This window comes from Spodoptera frugiperda, chromosome 23 (assembly GCF_023101765.2).
Source record: "Spodoptera frugiperda isolate SF20-4 chromosome 23, AGI-APGP_CSIRO_Sfru_2.0, whole genome shotgun sequence".
NCBI classification, from domain to species: domain Eukaryota; kingdom Metazoa; phylum Arthropoda; class Insecta; order Lepidoptera; family Noctuidae; genus Spodoptera; species Spodoptera frugiperda.
The window spans coordinates 2,505,425-2,529,046 of NC_064234.1; the positions used below are offsets into that span (position 1 = coordinate 2,505,425).

The 23,622-nt window shown below is 36.5% G+C and overlaps 1 protein-coding gene across 2 annotated transcripts in view; it reads right to left on the reverse strand.

Annotated features, from left to right (window-relative positions):
• Nucleotides 1–3,059: 3,059 nt before the first annotated feature.
• The window catches only part of LOC118267231 (beta-1,3-glucosyltransferase), a 32,092-nt gene continuing 11,529 nt past the window's right edge, over nucleotides 3,060–23,622 (reverse strand). Inside the window, exons 1-11 of one of the 2 annotated variants that reach the window (XM_035581093.2) lie at nucleotides 22,266–22,344; nucleotides 22,027–22,077; nucleotides 10,122–10,231; nucleotides 9,170–9,361; nucleotides 8,333–8,481; nucleotides 7,492–7,681; nucleotides 7,062–7,197; nucleotides 5,596–5,749; nucleotides 5,097–5,206; nucleotides 4,389–4,570; nucleotides 3,060–3,822 (exon numbers count right to left, since the gene is read on the reverse strand). In XM_035581093.2, coding sequence (XP_035436986.2) covers nucleotides 3,667–3,822; nucleotides 4,389–4,570; nucleotides 5,097–5,206; nucleotides 5,596–5,749; nucleotides 7,062–7,197; nucleotides 7,492–7,681; nucleotides 8,333–8,481; nucleotides 9,170–9,361; nucleotides 10,122–10,231; nucleotides 22,027–22,077; nucleotides 22,266–22,278 — 1,443 coding nt within the window. In that variant the 5' untranslated portion in view covers nucleotides 22,279–22,344 and the 3' untranslated portion in view covers nucleotides 3,060–3,666. Of the gene's footprint in view, nucleotides 3,823–4,388; nucleotides 4,571–5,096; nucleotides 5,207–5,595; nucleotides 5,750–7,061; nucleotides 7,198–7,491; nucleotides 7,682–8,332; nucleotides 8,482–9,169; nucleotides 9,362–10,121; nucleotides 10,232–22,026; nucleotides 22,078–22,265; nucleotides 22,345–23,622 lie in introns of those variants that run through there. The other variant, XM_035581094.2, reaches the window with a different exon arrangement.

Consider the following 23,622-nt stretch of genomic DNA (forward strand, 5'->3'; position numbering starts at 1 on the left):
AAATCAATTTTAAGGTTAAACATTTCAGAATTCGTTTGTAAAAAAAGCTTAAATACAAGTCTTTCCTCAAGAGCAACTCTTTCGAACTTCTAACAGCTCTCGAGGGCTTTGATATTTTTTGATTAATGCATAAAGACCAACACATTCTCCAAACAAGAAAAATCTTTCATCACAGCCCTACGGCATCATACAGCTAAGAAAACCTCACCTTATTCCAAGGAGATAAAGTCACTTTTTGTTTCTTGTTCTTAATCCTCAGGGCCGCACTCAAAAGTTGGGAGTGTAATGAAAAATGTAAGTTGTTGAAGTTAGAGTGTTGTCGGTACTTACGGTGGGTATCGCGTGTCGAATGACAAATTACCCTCTTTGACCTCCCTTACCCCTCGCAACTTGCCCGAAAAGTTGGCAAAGTATAAATATTACCTATTTACTTCACAAGTTCTAATCTGCGGTATTCATAAATAAATGCTCGGTAGGTACCAACGTGGCGAGTTCTCAAAGAATGTTAATCTTTTTTGGAGATTGTTCGCGTAATTACACGCAACCCTTTAGCACAGGGTTGGCACGAATCATTAATTTTATATGAATGAGGTTTAAAGGTATTCAGTCGGGTATAATCGTGTTTTCATATTCAATGATAGGGCAATTAGGTGTTGAGGGTCTATGTTCAGTCGAACTGAGAAACGGGAAGGATTTGATACTTACCTACCATAGTAGCCAGCTATAGTTAGCTAAAAATATCGCCCCACACTAAGATTTTCTCCTATGTCGTGAGTGCGTTTACAAACAAACAATTTCACATACACATGACATCCAGACCAGATCACACAAAGAGTTGTTCCATGAGGAAATCGAACCCGCGACAGCGTTGCAGTGTATCGCCATGCATTGGTAGCCAGTTGCCTAGCCACCACGTCAACCGTGCAGCCAAAAATTGCATTGCTGCAGACTATTTATTTTTTGGCCCAAAAACAGTCCTGTTATTGCATCGGGGGTCAAAAAGACATCGAATATGAGAGCCAGGTGAAGCCCTGAGATGACTGAGCGCTTGTTATTGCAAGTCTCTGTTTATTAAGTGAGATGACTTGCTAGTAGGGCGCAAGTCATCGCGCTGAATGCGTCCATTAGGCGGAACAAGGGGTGCTCTCATTAACGGCGCATCTTATTAGGAAACATCTTAGGGAGGCTTTGAGGGTGATTGATAGGGTTACGTGGAGGAGTTTTCCCTCTCTGTCTCTTGATAAATGTGGTGGGTAATTAATATAGTGTATACAACTTCGACTACACGGTTGGTGCGGTTGCTGGGTAACCGGCTGCCTCGCAACGTGTAACGGTTTCGATTCCCGCACGGAGCAACTCTTTGAATCATCCACAAATTGTAGTTTCATGTATGGGTTTCATTTTTATGTGAACTTTTATGTTTGTAAACGTACCCACGACACAGGTGAAAATCCTAGTGTGGGGCAATGTTTTATTTAAAAAAAAAGTTTAACTAAAAACCGAAGTCCCGAAGTGTTCCCGAAGAACCGAGAGAGATATAACTATCGTGAGACATACTGCATTAACTAAAAACCACAGTTTACTCAAGTAAATGAATGGAAAAAAGCTCTACTAGTTTCGAGTCACAAAGGGACTCTATATTTAACACGAAAAATCCTTTTACAATCTTCACCAGCCAATAAGGTTACAAATATCAAATAAAACAAGTGCATAGGAAAAATAGTAAACTTTATTAAAATTAATACTCAATTACATAACTGATATGTTAATTTTATATATAAGTACATAACAATACTGGTACGACGGTAACTATTTATATACTTAATTTAACTAATCTAATATTCGTTAATTTGTTAGTAACTATGCGTTTAAGTAAAAGGCGATTAAGCTATTTTACCGTTAACATAACCTTATATAAATATAATATAAATCCCCATATTTGCTAATCCCCGAAGGTGTAGCGAGCCTACTGACATCAATGGGGATTAAAGACTATGTACGTAAGTATGATAAGTTATCTACTTCTGTTTTTATTTTCTACACGAGAATCCAACTCGGCTCTTGAATTCAATAAATGCGTTTACGAGTAAATTACGCTCAAGATCATAAAATAAATAATATAGGAATACTTAACCATGATAATTAAATGCCACAATTAACAAAACAGAGGTATGTTACAAGCGCATTAAAATTGTGATTATTAATCAAAAAACATAATTAAATCTAAATAAAGGACAAGGTTGTATTAAAACAGAAATATAATCTTTAACAGTACGCAATAAAGTTTGTTTTGCATATATGTCATTTTAGCTAAATATTTTCATAAATTATATTAAAAGTAGTTGATAAGGACACATTAATTATTCGAGATAATCAGTACTTATAGTAAGTTTTAGAAATGAACTAACACTTAAGTTTAAAATATGGCACATTAAAAACTATTCAAAAAAGATAATACATAATTTTATTATAACTTTCGTGAGACATACTAAATTAATTATTATGTTATCGGCTTACTCACGTAACTGTTTGACGAGGAACTCGACTAGTTTCAAGCCATACTAGAGGCTCATATTCATGAGCAGCATTCCGCGACCCACGACGCGGCGATTGTCGCGCTGCTACTGACAGTTACGTGAGTAAGCCGATAACATAATAATTAATTTAGGATAATACATATTTAACAATTATCATTAAAACAATATTTTTAATTAATTTAAAAGCATTATTTATCTATAAAAGAGCTCTGTCTAAGTATACTAACAATACAATAGATTTTTAGTTTTCATTCCGCTTGTAGTCAATACCGATACGACCTTCAAAGCTTAAAGAAAAGAGCATACTCCTTTTTAAAAGGCCGGCAACGCACCTGTGTCTCCTCTGGTGTTGCGGGTGTCTATGGGCGGCGCTGATCGTTTACCATCAGGTGACTCGTCTGCTCGTTAGCCAGCTATTCCATAAAAAAACCTCCTGAATATGCTCCGTGGAGGAGCGAAACATACGTCGAGTGGTATATTGCATGTCGTGTGTTATGTTGCCCCCCGTGCTGCGAGTACTTGCGAAAGGGGGGTGGTGCTGCACACCGCATGCTAAAAAATGCATCTACAAGCGAAATGAAAACTAAAAATCTATTGTTAGTGAATAATGATAATATTTGTGATGTCATTTTATCACATTTCTTTTTAATTATTGCTTCTGCCAGCAGCTTCGCCGGTCACGTGGGATAGAAAGTAGCTGATGTATTATTCCAGACCATAATCTATCCCTGTTACAAATTTCACTCCGATCCGTTCAGTCGTTTTGATGCGATTGAGTAACAAACATACGCACAAATTTCGCATTTATAATATTTTAGTAACATTTTAGATTTGTGTTTTGCCATTATCTATGGTGGGTGATGATAATGCGTACGATGATACTGTACACTACAATGGCCCCGAGTGTGGCTTGAAACTAGACGAGTAGCCTCGTCGGCATTACGATAATTATGATATTAAGCCGTTCAACATAGTATATAATATATCAGTACAAATAAATACATTTACTAAGAAAGTAAACGACAAACGACTATTATTCTTAACAAATCTTTTCAAAAATGCCAATAACAAACTTTAAATATTACCAGTGAACTAATATACTGTCATATTTGAGCAGTACCTTCCTTGTTCAGAGCTCATCTCTTCTCCTGGTCTTCCTGACGGCCAGGTCATCATGTTGGAACCAGGTGGCGTACACCCTGGTCGGTTCTGGTGAGGAGTGTCGGTGGAAGGACACTGGACGGTCTCTTGTTAATACCTCACGAGCGTAGTCTTGGGGGCGGGCCTAGGAATGTAAAGTCAGTTAGGTTTCGTGTTACATGTGTCACCTGATGGTAAGCAAACGCCGCCGCCCAAGGACACTTGAAACACCACAGACGTTACAAGTGGGTTGCCGGCCTTTTGGGGGTTAGGAATTTAAGGGTTATTGGGGAATCGGGGATTAGGAAGGGGGGAATTGGGCCTCCGGTAACCTCACTCACGCTTAAAAGATTCCATATAAGATGTCATCTCTTTTCCTAAGGCAACATCTCAAGTTGCCTAACTAGACACAAAAAGTTCAAGATAAACACAAGCATAAAATAAGCCGCCTATGAATTTACCACCAGGAGCGCAGGTATAATGAGAGGTTTCTTATCCAACAAACTGTTTCCTAATATGCAATCATTGGACATTCAGTTTGACAGTTAAAGTGACAAACTTAACCTCATAATATATTGGCACTATCTGGTAAGTATACAGAAAAACGTAGATACTCATTAAGTAACAATAATAACTAGATCATTAATGTACACCTCTGCCTACCCCTTCGGGGATTAAAGGCGTGAAGTTATAAAAAAAATCATAATGTACCTGATGAAACAACGGAGAGTGCGTCATGGAGATGTTGAGCCGATGGTGTGCGCATGCGCCGAGCGTCATGTCGTCGGGCGCGGCGCGGGCAGACAGCGCGGCGCCGCACGAGCACGCCGCCAGCGCGCGCGCACCGCCCACGCTCAGCGCCGTGCCGCCGCCACCCGTTATGTAGTCGTAGCCTGCACAGTGTACGGGGTGGGAAACTACTGTTTTAAACATTGTTTTTTTTTTATGTTAAATGGGCCGATGTTTGGCCGCTATCTCGCCTGATGGTAAGTGTTGATGCGGCCTACGGTGGAGCACGTCTGCCCATAAGCAACCTATTCACTCGGGCCTTGAAGACACCCAGGTTATACCCATCAGGAAACACAGACTCCGGCAAGGAGTTCCACTCCCTAGCAGTTTGCACAAGGAAGCTTGAAACGAAATATTTCGTGCGAGTGGATGTTTGAATCTGAGATGCTTATATTGAAATGTTTTCTTTTTGGTATTACAGATTTTTAGATAGGTTTTAATGTAATTGTCAATTCAAGGTCACCTGTTTGTAGGCGAATTTATTGTAAAACATATCTAATAACTTTTAAAACTGCACTGATCAAATACAATAAGCTACTGTTCGACGACAAAACATCCAATCGACACGACACATATTTTCTTATTAAATCATTATCCCTGAACTAAATCCAAGTAAAATAGCAACCTTACCTTTGGCAGCAGTTTCTTTCTTCCCATACCCGTATCCGTACCTCTCCCCAAGCACGGTCACATCAGCCCCACCACGGTAACAACTGAGCACTTCACACAGTCGCTGGACCCTACAACAATATTCACAATTAAAACTCATTTTTACAGCCGCTAGATGGAGTTACTAAAGCTTTATGTCCTTGACATCTTTTCTCTTAAATACTTTACTTTACAATACTTTACTTATTTAAGTTGTCTTAACTTAACTGACCACTACTGACAAGTAACTTGGCATTAAGTTTTTAAAGATTTGAGAATTGGTAAAAAGACTATTGTATTTCTAGAAATAATAGGCTACTATCCCACACCCAAGGCAGTAGAAGACGTTGGATTTTCCTTCCTCAAAAAAAAAAGAAGACTACTATCCCAGTCTTTGGGATCGTCATTAAAGAATATTATGTTTAGTTACTATATGAACTTGAAGCTTTCTAGCAGTCTTAAAGAAATTTTCAAAACTCACCCAAGTATAGTGTCATCGTCAGCCAAGAATATCCACTTGATATGGGGCATATTGTTCACTCTCCTGAGCACCATTCTCAAGATGGTCATAGTTTTAGCGCAGTGTCCAGTCTTACTGTTTGCTACCCCTGTGCTGACCGCCGGGAGAGAAGGATCTAGAAGGCAATGACATCGTTGATCTCGTGTCGAAAAGAAATTCTTTTCACAATCAAATTACACCCAGACTTAGGAAAATTCACTTAGAAAACTAACGACACAATCAATATCCCAGAGTGGTGCTTTAAGGGTTGAAGGAGATCGGGTATTGGACGATTGGAGAAGGGGGTAATTGGGTCTCCGTGAGGTTACCCTCACTTACACAACGAAACTCAACGCAAGCGTGTTTCACGTCTCGCGCCTTACGCAAGGCGAGAGAAGTACCTAATTGGACGATTTTCCTCCTCAAAAAAAGCTACTTTTTACTATTGCGGGTTAAGCCACGGGCAGAAGCTATATAAGCTAATATAATACTATCTAAGTACATTTCTGTCCTCACGTGAATTGTGATGTTACAATATACCATGCCATAAGCTTCCAAAAGTTTGAATTCCTGTATAAATTGCTGGTGGAATATTATAACTATTCCTACTATTAAAGGGTGACTCGCTATTCAGATTTATGGGCAGATGAGACACCCTTTCAAAGAAAGCCGTTATGATAGCATTATTATAAACCCTTACATTTATGTCACGAAACATAAGTTGAAGACAATTTTATTCCGTTTTATTATCTGCATCGTATACTGTGTTGTTTTAGGCGCGCATTGTATCACGCGAACTTTCTAGAGATATTTGAAGTTGGACATTTGGACATGAAACGTGTACTTTTCCCTAAAAGTTTTTAGTATTTAGGTGTATATTGTTGTTGTTGTATCGTCACGCCTTTTATCCCCGAAGGGGTAGGCAGAGGTGCACATTATAGCACGTAATACCACTGTACAAAGTACACCCACTTTTCACTATTTGTGTTATAAGTCCCATGTAATAGGGGATGAGCCTATTGCCATATACCGGGCACAATTTCAGACTCCGTGCTACTACTGAGAAATTTTAAAAGCCCACCAATATTTTGCCTGACCCTGGAATCAACCCCGAGACAGGGGTCTTGAGTGGTTGCAAGTGACCAACGAGGTAGTATAACACGAGGTAGTATGTTATCGTTTTCTTGATAAAACTACGGTTCTGTCTAAACTGCTTCAGCCAATTCGACCCCCATAAACAAGAACGAATCTAGTGAACCCAAATAGTGAATCACAAAAATATCGACACTGGTTAGGCCAATTACGTACGTCTCACAAACAGAATAAGTACGTCCCAGATTTTTCAAAAAAGATGTCAACTCTCTGCTTGGTTTACTATCAGACGCCCAACTAAGTTCTGTTACCAAAACACCTCAAAACAAAATAAGACAGAAAGATAATTAACTCACCATCTGTATCACTATAAAACACCAAATGTGTCACGTGTCTTCCCCAGGTCTTCTTGACAACCCTGGCCCTGGTGTTGTGGAAGCCAGTCCAGGTCTTCACCGCGAAGTATATCGAGTCCTCAGGTATGGGACTGCCCTGCCGATAACGTGGCACTTGAGAATAAGCGTCGTAAGCTTAAACAATTTTGCTATAAAGAATTTTATTCTATTGTTCTGCACTAATCTACATCAAAGAGAAAATAAATTGCTTCAAAAGGTGCGTGTTCGGAGCTGTGATTGGTTGGTTTATCGAAGCCCGCCAATCACAGCACCAAACGTGGTCTCATTTAGATCTCGTTCAACGAAAATCAAACTCGTACTAAGGCCCTTGTTAATGTTGATCCTCAAAGCAATAAACACTCATTTCTTCATCACTATAATTACTACTCACACATATATCGAACTGCCTGGGATACGTCGCACAATTGTCTCCAGACACAATGCAGAAGCTGAGGTCTGGTGTCAGCAGAGGTCCAGGGTCAGTGCCACCTCCATACACCAGTTGCGCCAGTTCAAACGCCGGGTCTATTGAGAAGTCTGCCTCCAGGCGACGCTGCCCGTTTTCAATCTGTTTTAGAAGGCTTAAAAAGAATTGTATGATAAAGAAGATTGTAAAAGTTAAGTAGGAACTATCGCTGTATATTCTAGACTATTCTAGATTGGTGGTTATCTCGTTATGTTTCTATGGTAGACTATTGTAAAAATAGGGGATGAAATATTACCGTCGTAACAAACACGTAACTAATTAACATACATCCATCCAACCATATAAAATACAAAGTTAAATAAATGTTACTATTCCACTAAAGATTTTCTTAATGGCAAGAACATTGTTATAGTATAGTGGATAATATTTAGGTAGTCTAACATTTGTACACCAATACGGTAGAATGTGTGAGACATTAATATACATAAAAAACTCATTGTAACTACATTCCGACAAATAGTTATTTCTTTCTCCTTTCTTACATAAATTATGTATGGTATAACCTCACAAACTCTCACATTATTAATATTACTAGGATAACAGGGAACTGCGGACTACCTAGCGGGTTTGCCGGGGCTCCGGCTCGAAAACCAGGAGTAGGAACAGAAGTTACGGTTTTTGGCCAGTAAGAGTAAGAGTTTGACACTCCCTCCCTCCTCGCTCAAGGCGGGAGAAATCATTGGGCGAATTTTTCCCCCTTAAAAAAGGATAGTAGGAAATTACGTTTTGTGGAATAAATACTTACATTTCAATTAGTTCTATCCTCATGGCGAAACCGCTGGCAAAGTTAGGGTACACGAAGCCACCTTCTTCCTCCAGGTCCTCGTAGAACGTGAAGTGGTGGATGATGGTCGGCTCCTCATCACTGAGAGGGTAGCCTATCCACATCACGTCCTGTTATAGCAAGATTTAGTCAGGACATGACCAATGACAAAGCGTCGCACCATGTAAGGAATTTCTTGCATGTCCTGAGTGCGTTTATAAACGTTTTCACAAACAAATACACAACACCTACCTACCAACAGCATACACAATGGACATTTTCTCTTCGTCTCAATTCAGATTTCTCAAGCCAGAAAAAGTAATGTAACACCCGAATACTGAAATGCTACTCAATTTTAAGTTGTACTTAAATATCGTGCTATCTCTGTCATTTACAAAGAATTTGTAGGGACAGAACTATTCTTGAACGCGTCTTAAAATTGAGTGACGTTTGAGTATTTGACCATTAGAAATTTTGTTTTGCAGTTAAATCAGCCTTTTGGAATACTTTACTTCTCAGTCTCATTAAAAAAATTAACCAATTATCTTTTGAACATCGATATTTTTCACAGAAAACCGACGTTTCGTTGTGTGAGTGAGGTTACCGGAGGCCCAATTCCCCCTTCCCAATCGTCCCAATCCCCGATTTCCCAACAACACTTAAATTCCTAACGCCCAAAAGACCAGTAACGCAATTGTAACGCCTCTGGTGTTTCAAATGTCCAGCGATTGCTAACCATCATGGTGATCCGTATGCTCGTTTACGCTTTTTTTTCATAAAAAAAATCAAGAAGAAACAAATATCTTCGTAAATCCTCACCTTCTGTTTATCAGCAGCCGCGAGCGCCTGAATGAGCTTGTCACAGCGCACTGCTGTATGCGTCTCGACGAACAGCACCCATCTGACGTCACTACGTCTGTACTGTGACGTCAGAGGCGCGAGGAGAGGCAGGATCGTCCATGCACCAGACACCGGGAAATCCTCGTGTGTTATATGTGTTTTTGGATAACGCTAGATGGTAGAAAGGAAAAGGAAATGAGATCCAAGTCAAAGTCAAAGCATTTATTTCAATTAATCCTAAATAAGGCACTTTTGAAACGTCAAATTGATTTGTCCGTCAGTCTGTCTGTCAGTGAAGCTAGGTGCTCATTCCAAAGTGTAGCTTCGAATGAAGAAAAACGAGCAAGAAACTCCTTAAGTCTTGATCAATATTTAAGTCTTTGACTGCCAATAGAAAACTGTTGAAGGCAAATCCTCCACTAACGTCGGTCACCGGTGACCACCACGGCGTTCGATGTGTTAAGAATAGACATTTTCAAATGTTATTTTGCTAAGCGAAAATGGGTAAAATGTTAATGGAAAGATATAATTATTTTCCCGAAGCGAATTTCGAATCTGAAACCCTAAGCTTTAGGTGAGATTAAAATATTGACTAGAAATAACTAGTGTAATGGCGAATGACCGAATCGGTAGATCTTGGGTTCTTTCAGGGCTGTGAAATAATGTTAGAAACATGATTGACTATTATCTGGTAACAGGTAAGTTAAACTAAGCGAGGTGCACAATATACAATAGTTAACTAATTACTAAAAACTCAGATTACGGTGCAAATACTGGGTGTGTGCATCACGCTATTCCTCTTCAAAAACTTGGCTAGGCCTGAACATAATGAGTATTTATTGTTAAGAAGCCACATTCCATGATGATGCATATAAAAAGTATCAGGTATACCTTCGATTAATTTATAAAATAATTAAAAAAAAAGCCTTACTTTTTCTAGTTGCAGCACTTGGTTCTCAATGTCCTGTTTGAGTCGCTTGGCGACACTGGCGTGGTACGGCTCCGGCTGGCTCACTATCGTGAACACAATATTCCTTGAATCTGCAACAAACAAACGAACAAAATAGTTCGTGGAGGTCCATTTATTCTATAGATGAAGATCTGCAAAAACAGCTACGATGGTGGATTAGAAAATTCCGATCCTTCAAATATGGACACATTTTCAACTGCCCAAAATGTGCATGTGCCCAAAATGGATATTAAAACGAATAAAATTGATTTTCCAATGAACTCAAGAATAAAGTTTTTGAACTGACATGGTCATTAACACTAGAATTGGAACTTGATACGGGATATTTACCATGTTTTTCATCACGGATAAACTGATCATGGCGCTTGCAACAGTGCCGAAATATCGGAAACTCATAGAAATAGAAAAACATGGTAAATATCCCGTTCCAAGTTCCAACTCAACAACATGAATACTTCAACAATTATTTTCGAGTGACAAAAGATTCAACTAAAACTGTGTCATACCGACAGCGATCTAACACAAGCCTCTCAAATTACACAGCTCAATATAATAGCGATATAGCTGCTGATGACATTACAGCGAGTCACGTCAAATTATGACTAATGGCGGCGCAGCATTGACTAACAGGCCGTCGAAACTCATCCATCATAGATGTGGCGTCCTATTTCATTTGCAGGTAACTGATAGAGATATATGGCTTCATGTGAGCCGATATGAAAGGGTAAGGCGATACGGGGGTAAGGGTAAGCCAAGACATGTGTCTCTGATGAGGTTATAAGATAATGGGGTTTAATGGGTTGATGTAATGTTTTTAGTGTTGTTTTTGGCGAGGATTTTATTTTAAATTTAACTATGTATTTTTTGTAAGAATGGTATGTACAGTGATGGATTATAAGGTTCTTGAGATTTATTTAGAATTTTCAAAGAATAGTAAAGTCGGAAAGTCTTTATCATCTTATTTATGTACAGACACAGAAACTCCGAAATTTGTGCTATTACTGAGTAAGTAGGTATCTTTGGTATAGAGTAGAATTTCATAAGTCAAGTTATAAAAAACAATTAACATAGGCAGAAAATAGTAACTCCTTTATTTTACTACTACATTACTACCTACATAATGTATTACAGTATTACCGCACATCCGTACATCTACGATTGTGATAAACATTAAAAGTACCATGAGTTACAAAGTAAATGGAGAGTGCACTTCTTAAAGCTGGCTATGAATAATTCAAGCGAGTGATAAGGCCGGTAAGTCAGTGCCATCGAGAAGTTCCGACGTTCAGATTAACGTCTCCAGGCAGCCTTACATCATCTGAACGTCTGATAAGCTGGTAATGGAACCTAGAAGTTTGCTGCAAATTTCGTTTTAAAATAGGATGACGCTGTTATAAGTTATTAGAAGGATTTGGAGACTTCAAAAATATTTATACTTATGATTATGATCCTAGTCAACTTATTTTATGGAGTATTTTTTACAAAAAAAAACGATTGTAGTGTACTGTCATAGGCAATGACAGTTTATTAACTTAACTATAACTCTCACGTAAGTTCCACAGTTAAAGATGTATGAGATAAGGCGAAAAAAAAAATCCAACTACTCCAAAAAAAAAATCCGACTAAAAACTCGAATGAAAAAGCCAATCCTTTTTCTTTCAAAAGAGGAAAATTTCGTCGGCAAATAAGGAGCAATCCTCACAAACATAAAGCCTGATCGTTAATATTTAATTTAGTCCTAAAATTCGCATCAACCGCGAATCCTGAGAGTTTGGTTCTTAGTCAAATCGGAGTGGGAATCGATCAATTTGGATAGAGCATCATGAATAATGCAAATCTGGCGTCACCTGAGGTGCGACACATTAAAATCGCATTCCCGCTTTATGACGTCCCCAGGCGAAAGGAAGACGTATTACCTTGGAACCGATAACGTAAGGGTTAGCTAAAAAACGCTTAAAATGTGCAGGATTGAAGTACTTTATTAAGAAAACTGGTGATGTTTTTTTCCGGTAGAATTATTGCGGATATGAAGGTCTATTTTTTCATGCTTATGGACATTCCAGCTGCTATTTATTAAGAAAATTGATACGTATTTATTGAGTTCAGAATTACCATTTAGCGTAACAATAAAATGAAACACCCCGTTATTTATTTTACCCAAATAACTAAACGAAACTTCTAAATAAAACTAAATATTTAACACTCCAGCATTTTTTAGAAATAAACACAAATACCTTGAATGGTTTGAAAAAACATTTTCGTCTTACGAGACCTATTTAAAGGCGATCTAAAAGCTTTTTTCTTTACTTTCTATTTAAAGAGTTTTACAGAGAAGTCGTTTGTTTAAAGAAAACTCCGAAGCGCCTTATTTCGTGGGGAAGCGCTGATGGTGTATGAATAATTTGTGCACCCAAAGTGAAGCGGGACAAATAAGCTTGATGCACTACTTTTCAGGTACTTTTTTCTTAATGCGGGAAGGTCATTTAGATGCAATTTTACCCAGGCATTGCTGATGATGCGGAGCGTACGATGCGGATCAGTTTACGCAATTGTATGAGTTTCTATACAAGACAAACTAAAATCCGTTGCGTGCGATGCGTACGATGCGGGCCTGTGGAGGCGTACTGTTGTGAACATGATAAACGAAAATAAACTGTACTTTACTATTGCCAAACGAGTAGATAAACGGGTAGATGCGGTGCGTACGATGTAGGACTGTGGATACGTTCTTTTAGATGCAATTTTACAAAAGTATCTCCATCCAATCACAAGCCGCGAATGAAACACAATCTGCTAAAGGGCTCGACTATTGGTCGATTACTTTTTGCCGGTGAAGGTGCAAATAGAACGGTGCTATCAATAATTCGGGAACCATCACGGAGTACGGGTTTCCATCGAGTCTACTGGGAATGTGACATCACCTGCTGTTTCTAACTCGCCGAGTATTCCGATATAAATGTACATTTTATATTATTGTTGTTTTAGTACATTGCGTACGTGTGGGAATAAAGATCGATTGCCTTTTGTGAATGAGTAGGTGGTCATGTTATTTTTTTATTAGTTTGCCTTATACGGGACATGTTCAACAAATATAACAGATAAATGTTCTGATATTTATTGTGTATTTAGAAAACCTAAAAATGTTTTATACTACGACTTGGTCACGGTATTTTTTTAACTTCACATTACATAATCGGCAATCATCTTCTTTAATAGTTTGGACAGAAATAAAAGGACAAGAATTGACTGCACGTGTAGCGGGTTCGATTCCCGCACGGAACAACTCTTTGTGTGATCCACAAATTGTTGTTATGGGTCTGGGTGCCATGTGTATGTCTTGTATGTTTGTGGGTGTCTTGTATGTTTGTAAAGGCACTCACGACGCAGGAGAAAATACTAGTGTGGGACAACATTATTAAAAAATAAAGAAAAGAACCAATATTTCCACAGTTGGACAAAAACAAACAATTCTTATCGTCAAGGATTATAATTTAATTATTTTCTCAAATTACCTTCTTATTTAGGAAAGAATAGTACCTAAGTATTTTCAAAATTAATTACTTCATTAGAAATATTTCAATTTGTTTTCAGCTAGTAACAGTCTTTTTCTTAATTATAAATATTCTAAAACTTTCACTCTTACAAATAGACGCTACGAAATGTTTTTCGGTTTACCGGTTTTAAACCGACCAATTTCTGGGGGCACGGTAGTGCCTCTACCAAGTCGAGCAAAAAAGCGACACGGCCGTAGCATCAATTTCTCGAAACCATTCATAGATATGTCTGCTTAACATGTTCACCAATTACCGACCTTAATATTGAATAAAATATAGAGTCAATATTAACCAAGTAGGTACAGTACTTATTGTATAAATAGAAACATAAGTAATCTAGAAATCCCGCGTTTAGTCAGACAGGTATAAACAGAATTAGACTAATTATAGTTATCGCTTGTTTTCTCAGAAGTTCATCTTAACAGAAATAAAAAAAAAACTACTTCTCTTTACTTTTTAATTTCACATAACTAAATAAATATCTACGACTCTACGTGCATTACACGCATTACATTATGATTCTTTATAAATAAGCAATTCTGTCAATTTCAAAATCTTAAAGTATCAATAATACTTTATGCGACTATAAAATCAAATTGGCGCATCCTATATTAAACGCCAGAAATACTAGTGATATAAAGCACTCGGTAAAAAATCCTCCACAACCGCACTATATAGGTGATGTCGAGAGGGGCATCAATAATTCGGCATCACATCGCACGGATTCCATCCAGCCTCCGGAGCCAGGGGATTGAGGCCGAACTCGAATTTCTAAGGCTTCGGGCCTGGTTTCAATTTTAGCGCGCAATTTATTATACACTACGTACGGTCAGGTTAATCTTTTGCCATGTGGCAACACCATCTATCTGTCTTATTCGTTACAAGTTGCGTGGGAACTGCATGAGACACATAACATGTAAAATCATGTACGTCCTGTATATAATTTATGTGAATCAAGTAACTACTTGACTACCATTAAGTTCTCATAACTTGGTCGATCAGAGAATTGTTTTGTAATGCAGTAATCATCTATAGTCTTTCAATTATATGAGATTTAAAACAATACTAGAGTTAAATATCATTTAGGTAGTTTTCCCAGTCAAAAATAACTTTTCAATACAATAAAATATTCAAAAATTAAATAATCACATATTCATAGATTTGGTGATCTACTTAATTTTCGCAACACTACAATTTTCTAGCTATTTTCTTTTTTAAATATGACGTAAAAAACTGAAGTCGTCATAACGCACTTTTTCATACAAAATTCATAGAAAACATATTTTTCGTCGTTTCGAAATTCAATTGAATTTGACTAGTAAGAAACTAGTCTATTATACATACATGAAGCCGACTACTCCCAAAAATAATATAGAACTTTATAATTTAAATACATTTAGTAAAAAATAAATAGACCTATATTTACTTTTCTATTCAATTCAATTCTATTCTGTTCTGTTCTGTCGCAATGCGTAATACATCTACACATATATTTTCCTCTCTTTTTTTTCTTTAATAAAATATGTAAGCAGAAAAACGTGTCTTCAAGTACTAAAATCCAGACTGCTAACTTTATTCTATCCTAAGTACATAATATAAAAGAGGTCGGTAGTCACAAAAAACTTTATACGTTATGTCATATTGATCGATAAATAAATAATTCTGGATATAACATCTCGTTTGTATTCTCCGAAGTGGTGGTCAGAGTCGCCTACTTTCAACTAATCATGTATAAGTAGGAAAAGTCAAAGTCAAACCATTTATTTCAATTAATCCTAAATTAGACACTTTTGAAAAGGCAAATTGAATTGTCTACTTGTACTATTAAGTACCACTATACATAAGCGATAGAATAATTATGTGTATGCAAGCTCAACAACCATTGTAGGGATTACACTTAAAATGCTACTTTCTTATAGTTGGGGCATTACAAACGTGCGAACTGTCACAAGACATTTTTATCAAAGACCTTAGTACGAGTTTGTTTTACGTTGAACGAGATCTAAACGAGACCGCGTTCGGCCCTCTGATTGGCCGGCGGGAATCCATCAACCAATCAAACCGTTGAATATGCTCTCGTTTCGTTTTCGTTCAACGTGAAGCAAATTCGTACTAAGTGTCTAGATCTGTCGCTCACACTTATGCCGTGGCAGTTCCCACGTTTGTAATGGCCCAACTATTGTCAAATTCGATGCTTTTATCGAACATCAAAAACTGTATTTTCATCATCTATCTATAATTCATCAAATCTATAATTTTACTGTGTTGAAAAGTCAAAATAATTTATTTTTTACTGAGGAAACTTACGTAATATAATTTAAGAATTCCGAAGTTAGTGCCATTATTTAGGATTCTATTTAAAGATTGGCAAAACTATCTAAAGAGAAAAACCTAACGCACTTACACAAGGCATAATATAGGTACTGACCACCACCATCTTTTCTCAAATATTCTACAATAAAACGGCATAAAAATAAGTTAAATATGAACAACAAAAGACAGTTTAAAGTACCAAGAAAGCGTTAAATCTTGAGTAAAGTCGAGCGGATTCGTAAACCTTTGCTAAACAAAGTACTTAAGATAAAAGATCTTTGGAAATTCGAGCAAACTTAGATCAGATTTACCTACGTTTCAATTCGAGAGAGATTCGATCTGAAGTCTCAGAGATTTGAAAACTGTTGCCGGACAATGGCTCTTTGTGACAGGACAGTTGAGGGTCGAAAAGGGTTGCCAATTGCCAAGAGAACAGCTTTAGGGCTGCGAACTACTAAAAGAGTATTTACATTTAGCTATCTTGAGTCTTTCATTGTTGGGAAATTTCAAGTATTTTAGAAGAAAAAACAGGTTCATTATTTTAAATTAATATAAATAGCCTCGTTGGTCGAATGGTCGCAAGTGCGGCTACCGAAGAAGGAGTCTCGGTTTCGATTTTGAGGGTAACAAAGTCAAAGGTCAAACTATTACTGGATTTTTTCGGTTTTTCGAAAATGTCTTAGTAGTAACACGGAGTCTGAAATTGTGCATAGTTCATGGCAATAGGCTCACCTAGGTGAGCCTATTGCACTACTGCCATATGCACCTCTCCCCTTCGGGGATAAAAGCAGTGACGTTCCATATATAATATAAACAGAGATGATAACTTTATTGCAAGCCAACATGCTATGAGTAAGTACATCAGAACTTCGCATTCACTAACAAAATCTCACAGTCATGCAGCAATCAAGCAAATTGATTGATGGGATTACAACAATAATCCATTACGCAGTGTAGTCCTAGACTAGGTAATCAAACGGAACACGTTATGGTTAATATCCAGCTCATTGGTCGTTATCCAATTAGAGAGCGCATGTGATTGGACAATATTAAATGGTTTTGTATATCGGAGCTGGCCGAACGTGGCTAATTGATTGAATTGTCAGCAGCGCCAGATTGGGCACTATTCATACACCCTGTGTAGAAATTATGAATGTATGTCCATATGTCCAGCGTCCATAGAGGATTTATTGACTGTAAACTCGATTAGTGAATGTGGACGGTCATTTAGGTGCTATTGTATAGTTTTTGGACACAATTTCATATGTTGACTGACGATTTGATTTGTTTATTAAATTACCATGTGCTGATGGTTGGGACTAAGGGACTACACCTTTGGCAAAGACTGCAATCCACGACGTTTTGCCAAAAGTGAAAATCCTGTTATGTATATGAGTCATGGGCTCTTTATGGTGACTGTTTTTTTTACGCTTTTACTTAAGTATCCATATATAAGCATAACTTAAACTAAATATGTACTTTTCCATAACCCATACATCTGCAATTGTTTGAGAATTCCAATCCATTTACCTAATTCTTTAGTAAAACAAAGCAGTCCTTAATACCACTTTAGCTCGACTACTTCGAAAATTATTAGTTTGCGGCCAAACTGTACCGTTAGTGGTAGTTATGAGGGAACAGCCAATCATTTTCTTTGCTTTAACCCTTTTGAAAGTTTTTCATAAATATTCAAGACTGTTAACAAACATACGTGCTGTGCCTAACTTTGGTATTAAGCCCTATTAAATGTATTGGTACAAAAATGTATCTTTGTAAACTATTAAGTTATTGTGCAGTTTTGTTACTAGGTAATAATATCATATCATATCATCATAGGAGCAAGGAGACCGTATGTATTTTCTATCTCGTTAAGAATATAATGCCTTTGCGGCTTTGTATTGGAATTTCTCTAAATCTATTATACCCATAACCGAAATGGACAGTTCCTAAAAACCTCAAAACAATGAAATAACAACGTTGTTTAACAGTAAAACAAACTACAAGCGGAGAAACTTAAACGATTAAAACCTCCTTGGTAAACTTAATAACGTAGTCTATGTCGTCACTATACGGAAGCTATACAAACTCTTTACTTGAGAACTTCACTTCAATCTTCGCTGGTAAGCCGGTATTTTAAGTGGGCCGAAAGTTTTAAGAAAAAGAAACAAGAATTACAACAGTCTGGCGAAATTCATGAACAATTTCTGATGTTGCCGTCTCAACTAACATAATGTTATGATAAGTTATTTAAAAAAGAAATACCGTCCGATTTGAGAATCTCCTCTTTTTTGGGAAGTCTGTTAAAAAGTGCATTTTAACTTTTGATTTTAAGTTTCGCGAATGAGGGATACATGTTTTTCAACCATTACCTGGTGAGCAAATAAAACAATAGCCCCCATTAACGAGAGCGTATCTGTATTCACCATCGATCATTAAGCACATAGAGTTACTTAACACAGTTTAATCTAATTCAAATACTTTCCGAAAATTAAGTTCCCCGTGACAAATTCCATTTTATCGTCTCAATCCACTGAAAAAACTGACGTACTTCAATTTAAAAACTTGCTAACACCATACCAGCACAAGTTGCCGTATTAACTTAAACCCTACTTGTCTAAGTATACGTTAAATTATTCAAGATACCCTCACTTCAGCTTAAAACTTTGCCAGAGGACTCACAAGCTGTAGTGGCTGTAGGTAGCGAAGTACCAGGGACTCAGAAGTAGTTGGAAGTCTTCTGCATCAACATTCACGATGGGATCCCAAAGTATTACATATTCTTAGCGACTCTTAAAAATAAAAGTTTTAAAACAACTTAGTGTAAGACAAACGAGAAAAGGATGCAACCGTCAGCTTGGTTGAAATACTTATTGGAGTTTTTTTTATATTTACAACATTACAGTTTTGGAAATATCATCCAATGACTTCTGCCGTATTGAGTAAGGCGAGAGGGAATGTCAGACTAAAAACCACTCCGTTCCTAAAAAAGTAGGCACCCCGTAAGGTCTTCCGCGGCTACGTATTGTGCATTAGCCCTACTGGGCCTCATCTATGATGGTCTGATGACTCATTGAGACGCGCCGTACGCTCGAGTTTGGTTCAGGACAAGCGACAAGCTAACCTTGCTCTCCGTCTGCAAAACCGGGCTTACGGTGGCCGGAGATCGTCTAGCGATCCCCAACGCCTGTAGTGTCTCCTGTGACGCGTCAGCTGGGGTGTTAGGAGGTTTGTCCCCTCACGCGCCCCAACACATGTGTTTAAGAAAATCATTTGGCGTATATGTAAAATATTTAACAGAAAAGATAGGCTAGTATTTACACGTACTATTGGACAGCCAAACTCGCTAACTACAATATAATTGATAAATAACATTAATTACAGAGTACAATACTGTAGAAACCATTACGAAAATATAACCATTAGTAACCAACGGACGAACTTATAAGGCCTTGGAATACATCAAACATAGATATAGTTTAACAAACAATTAGCCGTTAATGACACACTGAAGTTCAAAACTAGTTAAAATTCAACCCGTGTATCGACTTGTCACTGACAAGGGAAACCGAACACAAATTAAATAATTCAAGCATACCCTTATAAGCTAATGTTGTATTTGATTAGACAAAGAAGATTCTTATTAAGCGTGTGTATGGTTTTAAACACTTTATCTTGTTTAATTATATCTAATTTGGGAGTTTGCTCAGTCGAAAATTATTTCGACTTTTCTATACAATAGAATATTCAAAAATAATCACACTTTCATTTCATAGATTTGATGATCTGCATAATATATTTTCGATTTTTCTAGCTAATTTTATAGAAATAAGACTCCAACTTAACGTAATAATCTAATGACGTCATTAAACGCACTATTTCATACAGAATTCATGGATAATATCGTTTTTGACGTTACGAAAAAAGTATGGGATTTGTCTAGTATAATACCCTATCATTCTTAAGTGCAATGTCAATTGCATTAAATTATTCACAAATACATTTTAATAAGTTGACTTCCCAAACATGTTGCATAAGTTAATTGTTCATCCTTAGGGATGAACAATGATATCTATCTAATATCATCCTTAGGGATGGACAATTAACTTCACCACATTTAGATGTGGTGACTTAAACCCTGTATTGGGGAATATAAAATCCCAAAAATAAGTATTTCTTTGACACAAAGTATTCCATTTCTAGTCTACAAAATAAGTCAAAGACGACAATCAATTACATTGATTTTCTATTTCAAACCTTACCTTTATGTAATTAGAATATTTATTTGAACTGTCGAGCTGACATCAAAAACTAGGAGCACACGGATAGCAATATTCAATGAGACGTAAAAATCTCGTGATAAATTTGATATCAAAGGAGATTTATTCGAGTCCTGCTTTAAAATCAATCGAGTTGCGATTAATCGTTTGGAAATACATCGAACGGTTGGGTGCGTCCGGAGCGAAGAGTTATATCTGTGTCTTCTGCTTTGATTCAAAGTCTTACTGCCGCATTCAGACATGTAATGATTACTTAAACTATTCCTTAGTAACGATTTTGTATCGAAAACAACTGCTAAGGACTTGGTTAAGTAACCATTAAATGACTCTGAGTACGGCGGTTAGATTTATCTGGTTTCAGTCTTTGACTATCTTAATGGGATAAATCCCGCCACAATCCCTCATACCACTGCAATTCCTATAAGCTAGCTTCTACGGTAGATACAACCATGAAAACACCGGAACGTTCAAGTCCGACGCGTCCTAGGGACATGAATGACTGTTTTGGATCCCGTAACGAAATAAATCATTCATTTAAAATATGAAAATTGCGAAATTATCATCAAAAACCGCCACGTTCCATTTTAGGGAAGTGGAGGGTTAAAAAGCGACGAAAAGTAGCCAATATCTCTCTCCATACCTTTAACTATCTTCACATGAAAAATCACGTCAAATCGTCGTTCCGTTTTGCCGTGGAATACAGACAAACAAACAGACATTATAATATTAGTATGAAATACATTTGGTTGGATTTTACGAGTATTTTTGCCATGCATTACAAAACTTCCTTAATTCAGCTGTCAGAAAGCTTTTTAGTTACAGTTACAGAGTGATTTTAAAATTAGTCACAGATTAACATAACGTTGTCTGTTATTCTCCGCAACGGGGTAAGCAGAGGTGTGAACAAATACATACTTTTTACCGACTTCAAAAAATTGAGGTTCTCAGTTTGACCTGTTTACATACCTGATTTTGATGTGGTTTTCAGCGTAGTATTTTTAAATTTAGGTGAAGAATTTAGGGATATTACCTGACTTAAAAAAATGGAGGCGGTAAAAAAATTGAAGGCGGATGTTTAAAAAAAAAGATTGTAGTTTTTTTACAGTTTCTGACCGACTTCAAGAAATAATTCTGTTTAACCTGTACATATGTATTTTTGTGCGTGATTATCTCACGATTGGTCGAATTGATTTTAAGACGATTTTCAGAAAAAAAAATCTTACAATTAGGAGCAGTTTTTAGTACGTATATTAATGGACTTTGAAAAGAGGAGGTTAACGTTGGGTTTTTGAAACGTAGTTCACAAAAAAATATTCGTGAAAGAAAAGTAACTTATTTTGTTCATACACAATCCATTACAAAAATAAAAATAGGGATAATAACTATTAATTAATCTAACGTTATTATTTTTTACTTAAGTACCGTAAAAGAAAAAAAACATAGCGGGCACAATAGTAAACTTCATGAATTAAATAAAACACAAATGTATGTTTAAACATAGAATTTAAATTTAAATAAAATGTATATTGTAGTGAACTATTGATAGCTCTACCGGATGACAAGTTATACATATTCATTACACAATATCTTTTTTATCAACGTATACATAATTTAATGGTATTTAAAAATACCCAAGTGTAATCATTGTTTAATATAACTATTAATATTGGTACTAAGCTTGGCCTATCGTAAAATAAATATGAATAAAATAAAAAAACTTACCGAAACTTTGTATAGATTCTATGTAGGCGAAAATTAGCACCAACGTTACAACTGAAACAATATCACAAATAAAAATTAAAAATCTAAAATAACACTTACAAAAACTGAAAAATAAATCAAGTAAAATGTAATCTATTTCATATTATCAACACATTAATATAAATCTTTAAAATTTACAACTGATTTATGTGATATTACTCTTAAAAATCGAAATATTACACTGAAAATACCGATCGTACCTCTCGCGTACATATTGGCGGGAAAATTAGCAGCGGAGGGCGTGCACCACCCCCGCGTCTCAGATGAATACTGACGACCGAAAGGCGAAACGAAAACCGCGTAACTTTTTTACGAGTTCACAGTTACATCAAGACATAATCGCATACAGCCTATTATGTGAAACGGTAAAGGATTTATTAACGTTAACCACTCTAACGTCCATGGATAGCACGGTATCCAAAAAAAGGAGCGTCATACGTCCATGGATACTATAGTTTCCAAGGTGACGAGTTCTGTTTAACTCCCTCTAGTTTAAAATACGGTCTTGTTTGGTGAGTTTTGACTGATTATCTATACAGCTGAATAAATTGTTCGACGAAAAAATAAGACATGGCGTTGTAATATGCTTTGACAAACAAAATATAATTTTTTAAAGTTAGTTGACTCGTTTTTGAAGTGTTTTTGTGAGTTCCAACAATTATGTCGTAAATACTACAGTTTTGTTTAATTCATCTTGCAAGTGTTATACATCAAAATAAACTAGAAGATTTGTGCTTTACGATGATGTATAAATATCACAGTTTTAGCTGATAAATCTAGTCTAATTTTAACTTCAAACGATTGTTGTTTCGAAAAAAATGGCCGGTCTGGTGTTGGCCACTTTTAGTTTTGTTTATACATATTTTACATACTTTGCATTACAATAGTATATAAAATATCGAAATACATTTCGTAATAAGCAAAATAATATATTTTTCAAAGAGAAATATACTAAATTCATTGAAGATTCCATAATAATGTCAATGTGTTCCTCAGGTTTTTTGATGTGTAAAATTACGAGTAGTGTTTTCTTTCGATTTAATTACAATACTTAGAGTTAACCGAATATAATCATATATACATCAAAAGAAAGGGTAATGAGTCTAGTTTGTTGTAAAAATATTTTATTGATAAAATATGCAATAGTTGTGCCGTATATTCTAAAAAGGTAGAAATAATTCTGTTTTTTTTCTGTGTTTCATGTTTAACCCGTTTTATTGTATTTTAAAGATTAACTAAAGATTTAAAAAAATCGTTAAGATTGATCAGTATTCTTCAATCTTTTTTTTGGTATTCTTTTCTTTATTCTAGGCATTACGGTTCAGTAGCTATATAGGTTTTTTGTTACGACGAACTTGCGAGTCGCGCGCGGTTCGGATGCCGTGCGCGGCTGGACGTTAGAGAGATAAACGGTCGCGCGGGCCGGACGTTAGAGTGGTTAAGAGAATTTAAGCATTCTTTTCTTTTGTTTAAAATACGGTTTAATATGGTGTATGTTTACGCTAAATACACGAAAGATTGGTGATCAATTATACTTATTTTATTTTAGGACGATAT